Genomic DNA, 21308 nt, shown 5'->3' on the forward strand with positions numbered 1-21308 from the left:
GGATTTATATCTTGGCCGAGTTAAACAATTGTTCTGTTCGTGCCACGATAAATTTCCAGTCTTATTGTTCTTCATAATTTTGTTCTACGCCGAAATAATTATTGAAATGTCGTTGACTTGTTGTAGAAAATGAAAACTTTTAATCTTTGAACCGCTTCATTTATAAAGACTGGATATTGTTTCCATTTGATATGAAAATAATATATTAAACATTGAAATTTGTTTTGTAACTCTTTAGTAAATTTTGAAACGCTTGAATAACGTTAATCGTATTTGTACATGGCAGCCAAAAACCACTGGAAGGCATAGGCCTTTCCCAAAGCATATGTAATATACGTTTTACATATGTTAAGTAAGAAAAGGACCAATATTTAGCCACTTCCATACATGCAGTGGTAGTCGTGCAACGAAATGCACCGCCCGCCAGCCCGCTGATAAATGCGTATGCGAATGCGAATCACACAACCGCCACCGCCAAATTACTCAACACGTGTTTCACCCCTCCACGGGGCATCTTCAGGAAGTGGCTAAATATTGGTCCTTTTCTTACTTAGAATGGACTTCCGCGAGGTAACGCCTGATTCCATTAAATATTTACATATGTTAATTGTTATTATTAATAAAAAGGAAAATTATATCAATTCTTTTAGTGTGAGGTACGTGTTTATTTTGTCCACTTAGAATCATTTATAGTGATAACTGGTCACAGAAGAAAACCAGAAGAGGTCATTTTGATAGTAAATAGAATCAGATTCTGCTCCCCTTTAATGGCAACTATCAACTTACTATTTATATATTAGACGTGTCACTGGACGAAACTGAGTCAAAAATCTTACTATAGTTGTACTACTAAGCAGGGGTTAGTCACACGCGACCCATTAAACATGTTTAAGCGGCCCGCTAAGCATTTCCAAAATTTAATTTATTTTATCGACTTTTTCCCATTAAGATATGTTTATAAAATTAATTATAATAAAATGGTTGTTTATACTAGACCGAAAGAATTTTTTGTGACGACTTACTTAATGATGGTACGATAAAAATATATGTTTTTGTCAGTAAACGTAGGAAATTTTTACAAATCTCTGTTCGGACGTATGTGTGTTTGCGAAAAATTATTTTCGAACCTGGAAATGATCAAAAATCACCTCTTATCAAGACCGAATGATACACGTTTACAAAACTCCGTATATGTAGCTGCCTCATCATTTCCATTTTGATCAGTTTATATCGAAAAAACATTACCAAACTTTTTATTGAAAATTTAAAAAAACCATGTGTTGTTTTCTTGTCCGTTTTTATTTTGCTTTACATTGAATATGAAATCTATATCTTTTTGAACTATGTGTTTTTATTCTACTGCTTTTTATAAATAATGTTTTGTTAATTATTAATTTACTTTATGTGCAGCACAGAAAATAGGTTTTATATTTAAATTGGCCCGTTGATTAAAAATGTTGCTCACTTCTGCTTTAATGGATTTTGAATTACTCTAACTACTGCATACATCTAGTAACGTCCTGCCACCTTGACTATCTTGTTCTTATTTACACATATAATCAATAACGATGTAAATAATAAGATTCTAAATGTAATAGAAATCCATCAGGGTCCCTTACGTGCGGTCACCGTTTGGCGGCTTTTAAGCGGACGGCGTCGTATGTCGTTCCGGTAAAAGTGGTCGCGTAACGGCCGAGTGCAACAGGGATTAACGAGAAGTAAAAACATAGTGACAAGAGGAGCGGAAAATTCATAATAAAAATTATTTTTGATGTATTGATTAAAATTTTAAAATACGATACATATATCGCCGGCCAGAACATTGAATTATGACTAGGTCGTGATGATTACGTTTCTTCTACTTCTTATTTTCAGCAGATGGACGCCCAAAAAAACACCAAGATGATGTCTCGCGCTGTCCGCGTCTAGCGACTACCTGCGACCTTTATTATGTCTTCGGAAAACCTTTCGGCCCCAAAGCCATCAGTTGCACGAGCGATGTGTCCAGCCAACTGCCACTTCCGATGAGCAATTCTTCGTCTACGTCTGGTTCTTTTGCGAATCTCCTCATTTTTGATCCGATCTCGCAGCGAAACTCCGAGCGAGAGAGAGAGAGAGAAGGAGAGGGTTATCTCCATTTCTCTCTAGGTGACCACGAGCCTTCTTATTTTCTTCTTTGTATCAATAGTTTACTCGGGTACATAGACAGGAGCCATACGTAACATGTCGCAAACTCAATTCTACTTGCATCGCATCTATTGGTCTTGCATTAGAGGATCTACTCCAGGAGGTCAACGCTTTAGATTTTCACGAAGACTTGAATCCGGTCTTAATCCAAATTATAAAATATTACCAAAACTAAGTAAAAGATGTTTTAGAGCGATTAAAGGTAGAGCTTTAGCGGGTGAACCCGCTCCGCTTATGACTGTGGACGTGCTCATATACGCCGTGAAGCGTGACTATCCACGCCGTTCTCACATGCAAATCGCGTTACATTAACTCCTTTTTTCAACTCAAAACGCGCTGAGAATTTTCCGTAGAAATCTTTTCACATATGCTCATTGAAATTACATTGTAACAAAATAGAAAACATACTAAAGAAGCGTTGTGAAATCTGCTATGTACTTGTGAAATAGCGAAGCGTAAAAATTTATAAAAATGAATTTAGTTTATACCTACTGCAGATATCACAAAATTACATGACTAATTATTAAATCATCATCATATAAGATGTCCACTACGTACCATAGGCCTGTCCCATATACTTCCAAAAGAATCGTTGGAAAGCGACCTGCATCCAGAATTTTCCGAGAACTTTAACCAGGTCTCTACTTTCTAGATATACGTCTAATAATGCGCTTGCCAATCCGAGGTGATCACTCCAGAACATTAAAGCAGCCAGCCATCCGATCTTCGTGCTATCTTCTCTGCCTTCTAAACTTGAACTTTCTTATTCTCTAGGCTATATAAGTTACCTTTGTTGGTCTGCGAATCTAGTTTTTGCTGAATTCGATTTCATAAAGAAATCACTAAATTTTTCTTCATTACTTAAGTGACTGTGATCTGAATAATTAAAACCTCGTCATCGTTTCAACCCATAGAAGCCTGCAAGTCATAGGTTTAAAAATATCTATAGGGGAATATAGCATAATCGCCTGGCATGGCGGACGCGTTTGCGGTCACAGTTATATTATGGTACGCAGGAAACAATGCTGCCCATCGTATGGAAACTTTTTTATGAGTAGTGACAATCTTATATAGTTAATGTTCAAACTCTATCTACTATTGCAAGTATCAGAACTCTACCATAGCCCTATAATTCATATATTAATTATTAAATACATGCATTTACTTTGAAAAAAAATTTTTTTTAATGGGAACGAAAGTATAGTAAATATAACCTGTACAATATCTGTATTTATGATACAATTATCTTTACTACTTAAAATTTACAAAAGTTTGTTTAAATATCGTGAAATTTATACGATTACATACATTTCTTGTAAGGTAACTGAATATTGAACCTAATGATCATTTAGTTTTTAAGTCGTATATATATATTTAAAGGTGATATTTTCAATACATTGACGTCTAAGTTCGTAGTTACCTAACCGCTTACAAAGAAATGTTGCTCGTTCCTCTGATGTAGTTGATATAAGAACAAATTCAAATTCAAAATGTGTTTTGTTTCGTCGATTAGTTTAACATTATAAATATATATAATATAATAAGTCAAGGGAACGTTCCGAATCAGGCTAAACATTTACTATTTTTTAATTAAATATCATATGTATATGTGTAATTTATGTTTATATTGCATCCTTCTATTTAATTATGTTCCAAAATCAATTTGAGATCTGCCATTAGAAAGATTTATAATCAATATTAAAAATATATAATTGAAAAAAGCATATCATTCTATCCAAGAATAATATACTGATTTTATTTTGTGAAATTAAATGTGGTCGATGCTCACTCAGAAAGCTAATTATTGTCAAATACACTTTTCTCCTTTGTAAAGAGCAACTGTAAAGTTTCTCACAGGCTCTTTTGAATAGAACTGCCTTCCGAGTCGGTGTTGGCTTCCTGTAGAACTAACAAAGTCGTCATTATATATTGATTGACAGTTTTTAAGTGCTTGGAACAACATATTCGAATAAAGAACGTTTTGATTTTTATTTGATTAAATAATAAGTATAGTATTTATAAAGTCATAATCAAATAACTAAATAACGTTTTTATTATAATACATTTATATACCTATATGCCTTACTACCACTACCTACTATCTGCCAACCTACCTACCTGCTACTGCAGGAAGGTGGTAATAAAAGCCGTAGGTAAAAATAAAACACAGTAATAGATTCAAATAGACTTGAATACGAATAAAAAAGTAAAGCAAACACTAAAATATAGAAATAAAATAAATAAAGTAGTACCAAAAATAGTGCAATAAACAGTATAATATAATATGATAATTATAAAGAAAATATGTGTTAAATGTATGAACAATAAATGTAATGTTGCAAAATAAAATAGTAAGGAAACCTAGAATGCAGTGGTTGACGATGGATGTATGGCTAATGGAATGAGAAATAGTACGACAGATAATATGATACATGAAAGAGAAAAATGATAATAATAAAAAATTATATGAATAAATTATAAAAAATAAAAAGTCCCTGTCCCACACGAGATAGGGGAACGAGAGGTCCCCAATAGCGGGGACCATAAAAAAGAAAAAAAAACCTACCTACCTACTACCTTTATATGTCTACTAATTTCCTCTGCACCTATTAAGGTTAACTGGTAGAGAATGTTTATATAGCATACAGTCCGCGATACACACGTTGTAATAATGATAAATAAATAAATAATAAGTTTATGTTTAGTCGGTACAATATAGTTCTTGTTCCGCAGTGTCGTCGCTGCCCAGCCCGACGACTGACGACGACGACGACGACGATACGACGCCGCAGGTGCGCGCCGAGGTCGACGACGACGGCCGCGTTTATAAGAACCCTCGTAATTCACCTTCCGCTGAGTGTCCTCGTGACGAAGAGCAGGCTACTCTACTTGTAAGTATTGCGGGCATTACAAGGTAACTTAAAAAAAACATTTCAGTATGAATCAAATAAACATGGAGACTTTCCAAAAAACCAATCATAGTAAGAAAAGGACCAATATTTAGCCACTTCCGCATATGTTTTTTATTTGCATTGTTGGTTAAACCAAACGTTTTGAGCTGCCACCCGATGTAATTTAATTAATTTGATGTAAAAACGCGCCTGTTCAGCTAGGCATGCTGATCTTAAATATTTAATGGAATCAGGTGTTACCTTGCGGAAGTCCATCCTAAGTAAGAAAAGGTCCAATATTGGCACATGTGCGGAAGTGGCTAAATATTGGTCCTTTTCTTACTTAGGATGGACTTCCGCAAGGTAACGCCTGATTCCAATAAATACCAATCATAGTCTTAACTCCATTTCGTAATTTTTTACAATTGTCATATAATGGTACGTTTAACATGATATATACTGTATTACACACTTTTATAAATAAATATCGCCTATAAATATGTATGAATCATCGAATGATAATATGAAATATAAACTTTTTAATTATGTCACATCTCTTATATATCTTTCAGTAGGCCAATTAATAAAATTAAAAATGTAATTAAAATTTCATATGCAACTAGCTGAACTTCGTCATACGTTGACCGATCACGCCCATGCATATCAGTGGGCGCCTATCGGCAGATATGAAAACTATGAATCAATTAGAACCTCAAAGAGAACTGTCAAAGGCACGTGCCTTAAAACTACGTAGTTTACAGCAGTTGACAGATCATGTTGCGATCAAAAGTTATATTTGCAAAAATCTTAAAATTATTGCGCAATTTTCACTTTTTTATATACGATCCCGCTACTTGGCATTAGGAAACTTTAATAATGAAATCGATTAAGTCGTTCTCAAGCTATGACGTAACTTAAAGTAATAAGAAGCCGTTATTATAGATTTACTTAATGATGTCATACGATTAAATATATTTCTTGTATGGTAACTGAATATCGAACCTAATGATCATTTAGTTTTTTAAGTCGTATATATTTAAAGGTGATATTATTATATATTGAAGTCTAAGTTCGTAGTTACCTAACCATTAACAAAGAAATGTTACTTGCTCCTCTGATGGGGTTGATATAAGAGCAAATTCAAATTCAAAATGTGTTTTTGTATCGTCGATTAGTTTAACATTATAAGTAATAAGCTACCACTGGCTCTGAACGTTGATTTGTTGAAAAGAGCCGACCAGAAACTCAACAGTTTTTCTTTTAGATGAAATTCAACAATTTTTCATGTAAATATTATAGTATCAATTGTTTAAATTAGTCAACAAATCAAATTTTAGACACTTCGATCAAATTTAAAAACTCTTAAAGTCTGTAGTAAGATTTATTTTTTTAAACTAAGAAATGGAAGGTTTAAAATATCTTATATAACTTTATTATATATGCATATACTCAGACCAGTTTTACGTCCCCGTCAGACTCCTTTCAAAAGTCAATAGTAGAAATTAAATAAATAAAATTTGAATGAAATTCTATCTTATTTAAATTTTCTCTTGCTATAATTATTAATAAACAAATTTAAAGTCTCAATAAAATCCCATAAGAAATCAATTCACAACCTATCATATATCTTAAATTTCTAAAATTATAAATATTAATACTTAAATTTATAAATAAAAATATAATCACTATTACTATTATTTGAACATTGTTCTTGTAAATCACCACATATGTTATATTTATAGTTAAGAAAAATAAAAAGTTATTTATTAACAGCTTAGGGAAAAACTTCGTTTAGAAAAAATTCTTGACAAATTTTTTTTCGAATTTTATTTACATTTGACTTTAGAATTATCGCAGGACTGTATTGGCTACTTTCTTTTGTCTACAAATCTCTGCAGTCCTTATTTAATTTCGTAGATAAATCCAGAACATTACATCCTAACGACACCCAGTGTTAGAGACCATGTTTCAACACTAAGTTGTGACTGGTCACACTATATTATCAATATAGTGTTACCAGTCATATATATATAATCATCATATATAATCAGTATATTGAAAGCTAATGAAGGAATGACTTAAATATTTTTTTTGTGTATTCGTGTATTCGTTTTGACCTTGTAATTAAATAGTCTGTTTGTTTAAAGGGTCAAAAATGTCTTCGCAAGTGCTCCTCCGACGAAGACTGCAAAAGTAAGAAGAAAAAGTGCCTCTGCGACGGCGCATGTGGAATGTCTTGTATCAAACCAGGTCAGTGTAAAATTAAAACTTTCTTATAAAACCGTTTATTTTGTCTAAATATGAACAAACATTGATATTTTATTAATAATGTATTATTTTAGACAATTTATATAAATCTTAAATAACTGCAAACATAATATATCAGCTATCGGATCACTAGGCGCTTAATACGCCGTTATGTACTTGTTTGGAAATGGTGAAAGGTATTCTCTGGTATGACTTGAGATGACGAGAGGGTAAAGAGGCTGTTGAGTTATGCAGGTTTATGGCAACCTCTCAACGGCCGCTTGAAAACCACCTGAAACTGATGTTCGCCTGCTTGACCTAATGCTTCGTCCGCTATTGGGCTAATTTTACTGCTTCACTGTTTCATTTTTCAGTTTCTTCATCCATATAGAAATTCTAAAATTTCGATTATTTTCATTTTTGACTATATTTTTCCTAGTATTTTTTTTCTACCGATCTTCAACACTCCTATTAAACCTTCGTGACTCTTTATCCTTTACATTCGGTTAATAATTTCATAGAAATATGTATATGAAAAATATACTTACCATAATAATTAAATTATTTAAATTATCTATAATTTGAGTTAAATGTTTTGAAAGTCGTTTCTTTCATTTCAAAAATAATTACTGTGTTTGACTCCACAAATGTAATAAACCATTATAAACATATAAAAACTAAATCGAATCATGTTTTCAACGTACTAATGGAATATTTTACTGACATGCTATCCGAATAGTCAGCACAGTGATATTTTTGAAAAGCGTTGCGAAATATGTGAGGGCATGCCGTGTTCCGTATGTCAATATATATATATATAACACTACTACACCTTGTCACGAATGTATCAAATTAATTTTATGTTTTTCTTTTCTGTACCTATAAATCCATAGTTGATTTAAAAGGCTGTACCTTGCAATTAAATATTTACGTAATCAAAACTACAAGAAGGGTGTTAAGGTTTAATGAAACAAAAAAAAATTATAGCATTAAGAATTAAAACGAGAAAAATAATCACACAGTCTTGCAGTATACAATAAAGAAAATTTTAGATTTTACTAATTATTATATTTACATAAATGTAATTATATTAAGAAGTAACCATTAGTATATCTATATAAGATGTTTTTATGACATTATATTTCCTCTCGATTTAATTTACTTTATTTTATTTATCGTCTTTTATGATATTAACTTGTTTCACTTACCTTTATTAATTTTATTCTGCACCGCTTAACTGTTAACTGGTAGAGAATGCCATGCAATAAGTTCGTCATTAAACATAAAACGTATAAAAAGTGTTTTATATGAATAAATATATAAATCGATAATGTATTGGACTACGAGTAGTGGTATCTCAACGGTAGAAGAGACTTGCGATCGAAGGTAGCGTATTCGATTCCCAGAATATAGTATTATATATAATTCACACTTTGTGCATTAATTATATAGGATTGCCACCGCTTACAAAGTAGTTTCCAGATGATGGATAGCAACATCTTCACCGTACCATATCACTGCAATCGCGAATCCACCTTCCAAGCATCGCGATTATAGTATATCTCTTATAGATATCCGGGTTCCTATGCCTTGTAGTAGGTGTTTATGGCTTGAAATGATGATGAAATAAAAAAGTGTGCTAATAGCGCTATAGTTAGCGAAAAGTAGAGGGTAAATTGTAAGCAAATACTCTGAAATATTTCCTCACGTTCCAATAATTGCGATCACTAATGATTTCCCATGCCACGTCGAAAGATGCACCGTTCGATGCACCTAACGGCTTGTGTAATACTAATTGCATAACACTGTTTGTATCGATAAATCGCACTGTACACAGGATGCTATGCTATCGAGCAGAGATGATCAACAAAACACGTTCTTCATTTTAATTTGTCATCAAATATTTTTTACAAATATCATCAGCATAATGTCATCGCCTTTTCAACCTATAGATACCCACAATTAAAAGTAGGTCTCCACTAAATAAATCTGAGGGGGGATATACCATAATCGCCACACTTCGCAGGTGTTGATGATAGCAGTGTAGAATTATAGTAAACAGACGACACTGCTTTCCATCCTCTTGAACCTTGTTTTTAAACAGAGGTAATCCTATATAATTAATGCAAAAAGTGTGAATTATATAAGATTGTGTCATGGGAATAGAACCTGCAATCTACGGTCGCAATGCTGTGCTCTATCGCTGGGCTACCGTCGAACATATGTACACAAGTATAAACAAATGCAATAAACAAAATAAATGTTAAGCAAAGTGTTATTGTATGAAAGTGTAAATAGATGACCACGGCGAAGATATTATAACATCTTAATAAAATTAAAATAATGTAACGAAATATATCAAATAATCAATATAGTGAAAAATATAAATAAAATTCGTTGTAATAACAATTCAATAGATATAGATAAATACTTAACAATCAGATATCTAAATTTACTTTGCTTACTGTGAAAGATGTCTGTGTTTATTTTAGCAATTATCTAGACGTGCCATGTTCATCTTAAAAGCCTATAACATACATAATTTTTATATTAATGTTGTAAAGTCCATTTTCGAATTGCTTCTTTTAATAATCAAATTGCTTCCCTGTGGGGCGTGGGCCCCACGTTGGGGAACAATGATCTATACCATCGAATCAAAAGGTAATTGTTTTACAATTGGTTACTGTAACAAAAACACGTCGATCAAAGTGTTAATTATATAATTATTTCATGTTTTATTTAAAGCTTTATTAAACATCTTTTTATCTAACTACACAACGTCTATTAAATAATTATTTTTAAGAATTAATGTGTTTAAAGTTACCACACCAAAAAAAATTTTTCGTCGGTGTTGCCATTTTTTATACACTTGATTGTATCAAAAATGAAAAATGAAACTTTATATCGAGATATAAATCTCAATGAAAAAAGTATAGCAAGGGATCGCATAACAAAAGCATCGCTTTCACTGTGATCACGTATTTAGTACGAGAATCGTTACGCATCGAGTCGCCTCGTGACTCTCTCCTCAATAAAGATTTCTTATAGAAATACCTTTCGTTTGTAAAATATACTTACACTATTAACCTTACATTAAGTTTTATACACGATACCAATGTATGCCTACATTGCAAGCTTCAGAAAGCACTATAAGGCAGATGCACACCTAAAAATCGCCTCGATGTCCTGCGCTGCCTGTAACCCTAACGAAGTCGCTGGTCTACCTAATCTGGGCTTTACCCACGCCTCGTCTACCGACTTGTGGTCACCGCTCAAGAAACTTTTGAGCCACTGCAAGGTATTGCATCTCCAAAGATGTTTATGGTGGAGTATAATATAATCTCCACTCTTGACGGGTGGGTTGGCGATCTCAGTGTGGTATTTTGGTACGCAGTTTGCTGCCGCTCATCCCCAGGTAGTTCCTTTGTGAGCAGTGACAATTCTGTATATTTAAAACTCAAAGTGTGAATTATATAGAATCGAACCCGCGACTCGAGGTAATTTATTACAAAAATATCTATCTTTCGAAGTCAGTTTAAAAGATCGATGCTGATTGCATACACTACTCTATGTTTAGCTAGTTGATTTTCTCTCTCTACTGTTGCTATTCAATGTATTACCATTGTATTACATTACCATTGCAAATCAATCTGAACAGTGCAAAGGAATTTTTGATCATATTTTTTTGTTCGTTTCTTTGATGATAACATTGTCGGGATCCTTTCCATATTTTTGCAGATATAACAAAAATATTATAACATTCGTTAGGTGCAAATATATTATATACTCAAACTCAATTTGAGTCTATTTACATTTTGTGGAAACGAGCATAATTTTTATTTAATTTTATATTTTTATTTATTTACACATTTGTACACCAAGGATGGATACAAATGGTATAGTTATCCCCATAGATATCATTGGAACAGGACTATGCCTTGCATTGGGCGTCTATAGGTTAAAACAACAACTATATTATGTTGATGAACATTGTAAAATAAAATAAAAAAAAAAATAAAAAAAGTATTTGAAATTTAGAAGATAGTTCACAAATAAAGGGCTATGTTCACAAACTGAAACATTGACATCAATTATGATGTAATGCATTATTAACTAACATTTAATTTTTAAATAAAAGTGAAACAAAAGCATAATATCATAGCCGGTATACGGTAAAGGGCTGGTAATAATTACTTCAATGAATAATGTTCGATTTTCAAATAACTAGTGTAATTTAGTTCGTATTTTACTTTCCGTTTCATTTACTACACTTCTAGAAAGTATTACACTTAGTTTTGATTATATATACTTATAGAATATTAAATAATAACTAAAATAAAAATTCATTATTGATTTCAAAACTGTAACACTGTTTTAGATTAAAAAGAGGAAAAATAAAAGAATTATCAGTCGAAATTTTATATTGAAATGTAATTTAAAAATAGCGTTTCCAATTAATAATTGCAGATAGTATTAATTATTTCAATTAATTAATTATATTAGCTTCCATTGTAGCAAACGAGTTAATTATGTTGATGGGGTAGACAAATAATTGGCTCGCCATATCGGCCGCTGCATTATTCATGATGCAAACACTCCAATAGGCCGTACAGAGCCCATACTAAATGTATATTAATTATTTAATGTAATACACTATATTGCATTTACTTTCATGAGCGATTTAATGAATCTTTTTGTATATACACCAATACCTCGCTTTGCGCCGTTTCGTTTTGCGTTTTTTTTCGAAGTTGCGTCGCTGCTTAATTTATACTAATTTTCACTGTGCGTCGTTAGATTTTCGAGGTTGCGTTGTTTTGGGTTCGAGTCATTAATCTTTTTTGGAAATTTTCTTTTTTTTTCTAATAGTTGGCAACACTTTTGTTTTCAAAAGCGCCATGCTATCAAAACTCGGGGATTCCCTTTCTAACTAAATATCAACGCAATTTTAATACAGATTTATTTTCACTTGGTTTTGCTAATTTTAAAGTTCAGTTTCAATTACGTAGTGTGTTGTAATGTAGTGTGTTGTGCTTTTTTTAAAAGAGAATAATAAATTTAGATAAATTTTTACGTGTTGTTTCTGATTACAAAAAAGGTAAATATTATTCCAATTTATTGATTAGAGTATTTGTATATTTACATATTTTTATTTTTTTAATGTTTACTTTGTTCTATTTTCTTTTTAAAAAAGTAGTATTTCCGTGACCCTGGAACGATCCTGGAAGATCTTCGTTCTTTACATGGTTTGCTATAGAAAATCTTAATTCACTTTGCGGCGTTCCAATTTGCGCCGTGTTTTTTGGAACGTAACTACGACGCATAGTGAGGTATTAATGTATATTAATAATGTTACAAATCACGAGTTACAGAACCCTCTAAACAATAAACACGGAACCGTTAGATCAAGAAGTGCTGTAAACACGCGTGACCTTGAAGTTATTTATAAATTTTTGTTTACGGTTCTCGATAATTCTAACCGAGTACTATCTTGAACTTAATAGAACCTTATTCATAGTGTAAATAGGTGTACTCCCCATGTCAACAGTTCAGTGTTGTTTTTTGAGTTATAAGATCTACGATCAGTGATACAAAGTGACTATTTGGTAAGTTATAATGACAGAGATTTTAAGAGGCTGAAAAGACCAAGAAAAAAGCTATGTTATATAAAATACTTCAACTGTTAAATCAAAGTTGACTAAGTGTTAAAGAACGTTTTTAAAAGTATATTAAGCAATACTTAACAATGTTACACCGATTAGTGCCAAATACAGAGTCACTAGTCGGTGTAACATAACTTCTGAAGATGCCCCGTGGAGGGGTGAAACACGTGTTGAGTGAGTTGGCGGTGGCGGTTGTGTGATTCGCATTGTTTGCCGCGTACGCATTTATCAGCGGGCTAACGGACGGTGCACTTTGTTGCACGACTACCACTGCATATGCGGAAGTGGCTAAATATTGGTCCTTTTCTTACTTAGGATGGACTCAAAAATGTGAATGCAAAATTGTGAATTATATATAATACTGTATTCAGAGAATCGAATACGCGACCTACCATCGCAAATCTCCTCTTCCGTTGGCCATTGGTCATGATCATTTACAATTAATGCACAAAATATGAATTATTAGGGAGAGAGAGTAATGTCGCTTTCTTAAGTTAAATTCAAACGACCTCATTTTTAACAAGTTTTTTTTTTAATATACAATATATTCACCCTCATTATCGACAATCTTTTGCCATATGGTGTACAAATTTTTATTGCCGTAGCGGTAAAAATCAATCGATTTTTCTGTAAAATAAGTTGACAGAAACGACACTACTTTCCAGTACCCCATCGTATTCCGAGCATCAAACTCGCGACTTACGATCGCAATTTTCAATCCCCTACCACTGAACTGCCACCGTTCCATTCATATTTATATGTGATCATTTTTATAATAATTTAAAAAATTTATTATATATTAAATATATAATATAAATAAAATATAACTTTATTAAGGTACCTACATAATCTGTGTGGATGAAACGTTGACTAAAATGAAAGTAGATACGGAAAGCATCGCCTTAATGATGGGCGACGACAACCTTCGCCCATCATTTCTGTCGTTTGCTCGCAGGGTAGTAAGCAATGCAATAAAAAATAACAAAACCAAATAGGAAAACTTGAACCAAAATGAATTACATGCACATGTATAAGAACTTATTAAATAATAATAGAATGTAAGACAAAACTCTAATATACTAAAAAGTCTAATCTAAACAAACCTGTGATATTAAAAGATAAGGATAGAAAATGTAAGAATAAAATAAAAATTAGAAATAAAATTGTACCTAGCCACCTAAGAGTAAAAAAGATGAGGAAAGGAAGGCGATGAAAGCAAGAAGGAATGAAAGAATAAAAAAACTGCAAGATATTGTGAGGGGTAAAAGGAAAGAATAAAAGAAATTGAGAAGAATGAAAGTGAGTGTAGAATAAAGATAAAACCCTGAAAAAATTATATGTAAATAAAGTCCCTGTCCCAAACAAAATAGGGGTACGAGAGGCTCCCAATAGCGGGGGCCATATAAAAAAAAATCTGTGTGGATTTGCCATCGTCTATTACTGGTTTATGTCCGAAGGGGAATCCCGGAGTTCATTTAATCTCCCGTCTAATTAAGCAGAAAATCTCTTTGTTATAGAAATCTTATAGAAATCTGGCGTTTTTTGGGTCACCGAGTATATTGTCTGAAATACTATTATGTTAACTAGATCTATTAATCTATCTAGTGATGGGAGTGTTGCTTAGAGAACATGGGTTGCCAGTTCAATTCTTAAAACAAAACAAAGGTACATGGTTTTTTATCAAGTCTATATCCAACAGACATTAACGTCCGTACCTTTGTTTGTTTTGAAATATAATTATTTGTTCCCTTTTGCACGTGTTCGCTAATGTTTTGGCTTTTACAAAACTCGAGTATCACAGAGTTCATGTGTACTTATTAATGTTTAAGTTACTCAAGTCTTTTACTTAACTTTTAGATAAGGGTAATGTAATTTCACTAAGTTAGACATGGACTAATATATTTTTGGAACCAATATTTTACACAAGTGCGTTTAAAACTGTTGTAGCTTTAACACAAACTCGGTAAGAGTTTTTTAAATGCCTTTTCACAAACATCTTTAACGTTTATTCCTTTCATTTATTGATGCATTCATATTCACTTGTGCTAGAGTCATGTACATACATACATACACACATATATATATATATATATATATATATATAGAGAGAGAGAGAGAGAGAGAGAGAGAACGAATCAGGAATAAGGAAATCCGTAAAAGAACCAACATCACCGACGTAGCTCTAAGAACGTTTGAAGTGAGAGAGGTTGGGTCATGTCTCGTGCTCGTGCAACTGATGTCCATTCTCTAGTGGCGACCACGAGCCGGCAGACGCGGTGTGGGTAGACCCCCTCTGTAGCTGGATCTTCGTCAGGATCTCTGGGGAAGCCAATATCTTGCAGTGGGCATCCATCGCCTGAAAAGAAGTAGAAGATGATAGTTAAAAAATCATCAGCCGGTAGAAACTTGAATCAGAAAGATTTCTTAGCATTCTTCAATATATTCTATATATAAGCTTTGCGAGTAATCATCCTAATTTAAGGAGAACCATCATTAACACCTTTGACAAACATTCTTAACTGTCAAAATATCATGCTGAATTTGATGAATATCATTTCCAAAGTAAGAAAAGGACCAATATTTAGCCACTTCCGCACATGCAGTGGTAGTCGTGCAACAAATCAACTCAATCAGTCAACTGACTCTGTGTTTGGCGCTAATCGGTGTAACATAGCTCCTGAAGATGCCCCGTGGAGGGGTGAAACACGTGTTGAGTAATTTGGCAGTGGCGGTTGTGTGATTCGCATTGTTTTCCGCATACGCATTTATCAGCGGGCTGGCAGGCGGTGCACTTTATTGCATGACTACCACTGCATATGCGGAAGTGGCTAAATATTGGTCCTTTTCTTACTTAGAATGGACTTCCGCAAGGTAACGTCTAATTCCATTAAATATCATTTCCAAGTCGTAATCAAAATCATTACATCAGGCAATACACCCACTGGAAGTATGGCCCTCCTCAAAGATCGTCTTCAAACCCGTTTTGCGCTGGTCGTATCCAGTCACTAGACTATGTCATCAATTCATTCCGAAGCTGTATTAGTCGTAAGACTCCTTCCCGATATAGGCATTTACTATAATACTTGGTGAAGCTAGGCTGCATCCAGAGTTTTCCGGCGACTCTAACAATATCGACAGTTCACCTTGTGGTGTCCACTCCTTAACCGTGAGGACATGATCATCCGTTCTATGACGTATCTGATCTACCCATAGATATTTTAAATCGTCAATTCGCTGGATTATACCGGTGTTCGTTGAAATCCTCTTATTCCTGATACGATATTGAAAAGAAATCTTGTCTACTATTGTCAAGATTTCATCGCCATAGCACATCTTTCAATTTACATCATTTACATACGCTATATTCGTCTCATATCGAACCCCCGTCTAGCGATATGACACGCACTCACGACACTAGTACTCACGAAACCAGGAGCCGCAGTCAAGCGAAGGCGGTCAATGTCGGCAGGCGTCGCTCCTGACCGCCGAGTAGTCCTTGCTTCGCTAACCAATATAAAACTTGATTAACTACATTATAAACCTTCGCGGATATAGTTCTTTTTCGTGCGGATGTCATCGATGTAACTGCAACCCAATCTCCCAGAGTAATTTTTACCTCACGGACCTCTGTTTTCGGGGGCTCGATTGAGATGAAGGTGCACAAAGTCTAAATCACGGGTCACGGGGGGTTCACTGAGTACCTTCACCGGTTTAAGCTCAAGGAGGACCCCTCGTGCTTCTGTGAACCGGGCGTGGGCCAGACCGTGGTCCACCTTGTGGCCCACTGTCCGGCGTTCGGAAGACTGCGCGCAGATTCCGAATGTCTGATGGGCAAAAAGATAGAGAAAAGGAATATCTCGGCCATCATGCAAGAAGAAGGGGAGAGAGAATGCTTCCTCAGCTACTGCAGGAAGGTAGTAATAAATGCAATAGGTAAAAATAAACGAACACTAAAATATAGGAATAAAAGGAATATAGTAGTAGCAAAAATAGTGTAATAAATAGTATAATATAAGATGATAATTACAAAGAAAATACGTGTTAAATATTTGAACAATAAATAATGTTGCAAAATAAAATAATAAGGAAACCTAGAATGTAGTAGTTGAGGATGGATGTATGGCTAATGGAATGAAAGAGAAAGACTGGGAAAATTGTAGAATGAAAGAAACAGTACGACAGATAAAATGATATATGAAAGAAAGAATGATAATAATAAAAAATATGAATAAATTGCTAGAATTAAAAAGTCCCTGTCCCACACGAGATAGGGGAACGAGAGGTCCCCAACAGCGGGGACCATTAAAAATAAAAAAAAGTCTAAATCGGCTAGCAGCATAATTTAAATCACATCAAATGTAAAATACTTACGTAGTTATAAAGGTTGAAATACGATCCAATCTGAGAAATAGAAGCATAAAAAAGACAGTCGAATTTATATTTTTTTAATTATTATTAGAGATATTAAAAAAATATATATATGAGAAAATTCTATTAAGAGGCTTTAAATAAATCTAGAGTTTTAAACGCATTTTTATACTCCTTTTCAAAAATATCGTTAGCGAAGCTTATTTTTTACGCAATATAGTGTAAAAAAATTTGTATTAAGCCATTACATTTTATTATTACTAATGAACAGAGAACAAAGCAATACGCTAAGTGAAGAGCCGTTAAATACAAAAGTGGGTCGAGTGAGCTCTCTGCAGGGAGCACGCCCGTCTAATGCCTACCCGTCCATTTTTTGACACTTTTTTTTTAATTTCCAGCCATTGTTTTTCTTTTAGTAGCATATAATCAAAAATTTCAATCATAATGTTACCTTTTTGTACGTGATATTATATACTAAACGATACGTCAATATACAGGCTGGTTAATTCCCAATATCTCATTTGCTGTTATTTATTTATGTATTTTATTAAATATTCTTTATTGTATACGTTAGGATACTTTTAAATAGTTTCACGATAATATACAAAGAAGTACAAAGGGCGGTCTTATCACACAAGGCAGTTTTACAAATAACTATAGTTTGGAAAAGGTAGAAATATTATATTATAATATATAAATAGGTAGTTGAAGTGTACAAAATATACTCATTTACAAATAAAGGTATAAGATATACATAGACATACATATTTAAACATGCATACATATATGTATATATAAACTAATTATTGTTTACTCTCTCCGAAGTAATTGGCCTGTCGTATTGAAATATAGTTTCAGAGTGATCACTTTATTCTGGGTGATTGAAATGAGTAAAGGTTTTCAAGGTTTTTCCTGACAATGAAAACTGCAAATTCAGCCTTTAAAAATAGATACCTTACTTACCTTAAACAGTGGTAGTCCAGCGGTAGCAGACTGAGGCTTGAAATGGTATGTCGCGGATTCGATTCCCGAGATATAATTTTTTTTAAATAAGACTTTGCGGATTAAATATATAGAATTTTTACTGCTCACAGATAAGTTTTCAACCCGTGGCAATATGGTATATCCTTCCATAGATATCTTTGAGGGAGGCTAATACCTTGCAATGGGTGTCTATGGGCTGGAATGGTGAAGCTATCGTGAATCTAAGCGAAACTGTTATTTCAAATCATCATCTATAAAATTTCTTCTATTTCCTCATTCAAAGATGGCCACGATGACCGCCTGCATCCAGCGATTTCTCGCGCCCTTGACTATGTTGTCATTGCATCTAATGAGGGCTACGTCACGTCTAAGGCTTCAAGGTCTGTACTAGAATTTTTCGGACCCAATGGCCGTCACTACCACTTCAGACATTTCTCGATTTCCAATATATAAGTAAACATTTGTGATAGCCTTTTATATCTATGAATGTGTTGTGATATATTTATTAAGTCGTTATTGTACATAAATATATTTAATTTATTAGCTCATAGAAATATTTGATACAACGTCAAAATACAGAAGGATATTTATACAACTTTTAATTTGATTTCTATTTTGTATATTTAAAAAAAAAATTAATGAATCACTAAATGTTGCACTAAGTGCTGAACTCGAAAACCACTAGACTAATTGAGCTATATTTTTAATGTTTTCGTTAAGATACCGTTGCGCTCGAATTATAAAACCATTTGAAATGTTGCATACAAACCACAGATTAAATTAAAACACCTGTCTCTAGCTGTCCGCTTGAAGTCAAAATGGTTGACAGTTGACAGATGGTGAAAATAGAAATAAATTATTGCTAATGTCAAAACCGATCACCGTGACTATCTTTGGGCCTCCCCCAATGACTTGCAGTGGGCATCTGTCGGCTGATGGTGATATAATAATGGTGATGATTACCAGTCTTGATATGTAAAAAAAGAGATATTTTATTGTAAATAACCATTGCCTATTATTAAGATAATTAAAACTAAAAATGTTGATGTAGGCATATACGCGCTTTCGTAAGACACCACCGGCCCGTAATGCTAATCTGCTGAGAAGACCCTTCCAGAAACTCAACAATTGGTTTTTTCAAATAAAATTTAACAACCCTGGAAAGTCAACAATCCATCTTCCAAACATTTCTATCAACTGAAAACTTTTCAATAGCATAATAAAATAAAAAATATGTTACAATTATCTTTTTACTTTATATTTCAAAATAAGAAAAGTAAGATCTGAGATATCTTGTGAAATAATTTCAGTGATTTATCCGAGAAATGTTTTTTTTTTAATTAACTTTTCTATTGAAGTGTGACAGTTGAATAATTTGCGACAGTTCGAAACTAAAATTGTTAAAAATACTTACTAATAAGGCAATACAGCTAAATAAAATTAAAGTATATATTTTAATTTAATAGATAACAAAAAATAAAGTAAACATTGCAACTGAATATTGTGGTTTCCCTCTAAAAATTGCATCAGAAATACCGACGCCATTTGCAATTCTGCGAAATATAATTTTCCCGCCAAAAATAAATGTCACGAAAACGTGTTGGAGTCAAATACTTATGTGTAGTACGCTTCAAGTCCAGCGTCACTCGACCGTGTTTCACGTAGCTACCCGTTTCACTCATACCCGATCGAGTGAGAGAGAAGGAACACTTTCATATGAGAATGTACATGCATGAATGTTTTACTAATTAACCTCTTTCAAATCCTTCATTATCTCGCGTAGTATAAATATATTTATTTTATTTCATATATCTAGTATATTTTAGCTATTTTTTTTTACTTTTTACTAGTATGTTTTAATTTAATTCATTCTTATGGTTATCGGCACTGCCGTTTCAGTCTATAGGCACCCACTGTGTGGCATAGGCCTTTCCAAAAGATATCTATGGGTGGATGTACCATAATCGCCATGCTTGGCAGGGGAGTTGATCATCGCAGTGTGGTATTATGGTACGCAAAAGTCAATGCTGCCCATTCTCTGGAAACTCATTTGTAAAAAAGCTTGTAAAGTGTGAATATACAGGTTAATTTTTGATACAACCGATCCAATAATCAATGGTTTTAAAAATAATAAATATCGTTGATAATGATAATTAAAAAGGAAAAATCGTTTTCAAAATTCAAATTATTACATGTTAAAATTAATTATTATTTTCTATATGTCTCTGCAGACTTAGTACCTAATGCAATGTGTTTAAAAATGATCATTTTGTTAATATAATTTTTTGATCAATAAATATTGACATATGTAGCTATTTTTAAAGATAATACAAATTTGAAAACAATGAACTGTCAAATTCGTATCGTACTATCAAATGTGCAAACTTATTGTTTATTTATTTTTATGCAGACTTCTTATACAAAGAACAACTACCAACTTGACGCAGAAGAAATTCTATACCGTTAAGTATTTGTGAAGAGAATATTTAATATAGGTATTGTAGGTTATATTTTTTAATAAAATCTTTAACGAAATATTACGTAAAAAAGTGAAGCAAATCGATAAAGTCGTTACAAAGCTATACAGTGACATATATACATATATATATCCGACCATACTCGTACATAGGCTGCTAGGACCTAGGAAGGAGGACCTAGGAATGTTCTGGAGTCGTGACTAAGGATCGGTAAGCATAACGAAGGAAGTCCATTCATAAGGTTGTTAAGGACCTTGTTAAGAACGTTAATAGCTGAATGCAGGTCACTTCAAACCTTTCCTGCTGATGGAAGATATAGCGACGGATAAAAGAAGAATGAGGAAGAGATATTAAGAAGGACATAAAAAGAGAGAGAAAATAAAGAATGAATATGAATAAATGATTAAGTAAAAACTGTCTCAATGAATCCAAGGGTTTTACGAGAGGTCTCCAACAACCAGAAAAATAAAACAATTCATCTGTGAATGTCC

General features: G+C 33.1%; 1 protein-coding gene across 1 annotated transcript in view; it reads left to right on the forward strand.

Annotated features, from left to right (window-relative positions):
- The window catches only part of Hasp (Hig-anchoring scaffold protein), a 146497-nt gene that overhangs the window by 46283 nt on the left and 78906 nt on the right, over positions 1-21308 (forward strand). The window contains exons 2-3 of the mRNA XM_068769131.1: positions 4921-5078; positions 7226-7328. Of these exons, the coding sequence (XP_068625232.1) occupies positions 4921-5078; positions 7226-7328 (261 nt within the window). The remainder of the gene's footprint in view (positions 1-4920; positions 5079-7225; positions 7329-21308) is intronic.

Source organism: Battus philenor, unplaced genomic scaffold, assembly GCF_028537555.1.
Source record: "Battus philenor isolate CCGP_79_NKW_IND1 unplaced genomic scaffold, ilBatPhil1.0.hap1 SCAF_27, whole genome shotgun sequence".
NCBI classification, from domain to species: domain Eukaryota; kingdom Metazoa; phylum Arthropoda; class Insecta; order Lepidoptera; family Papilionidae; genus Battus; species Battus philenor.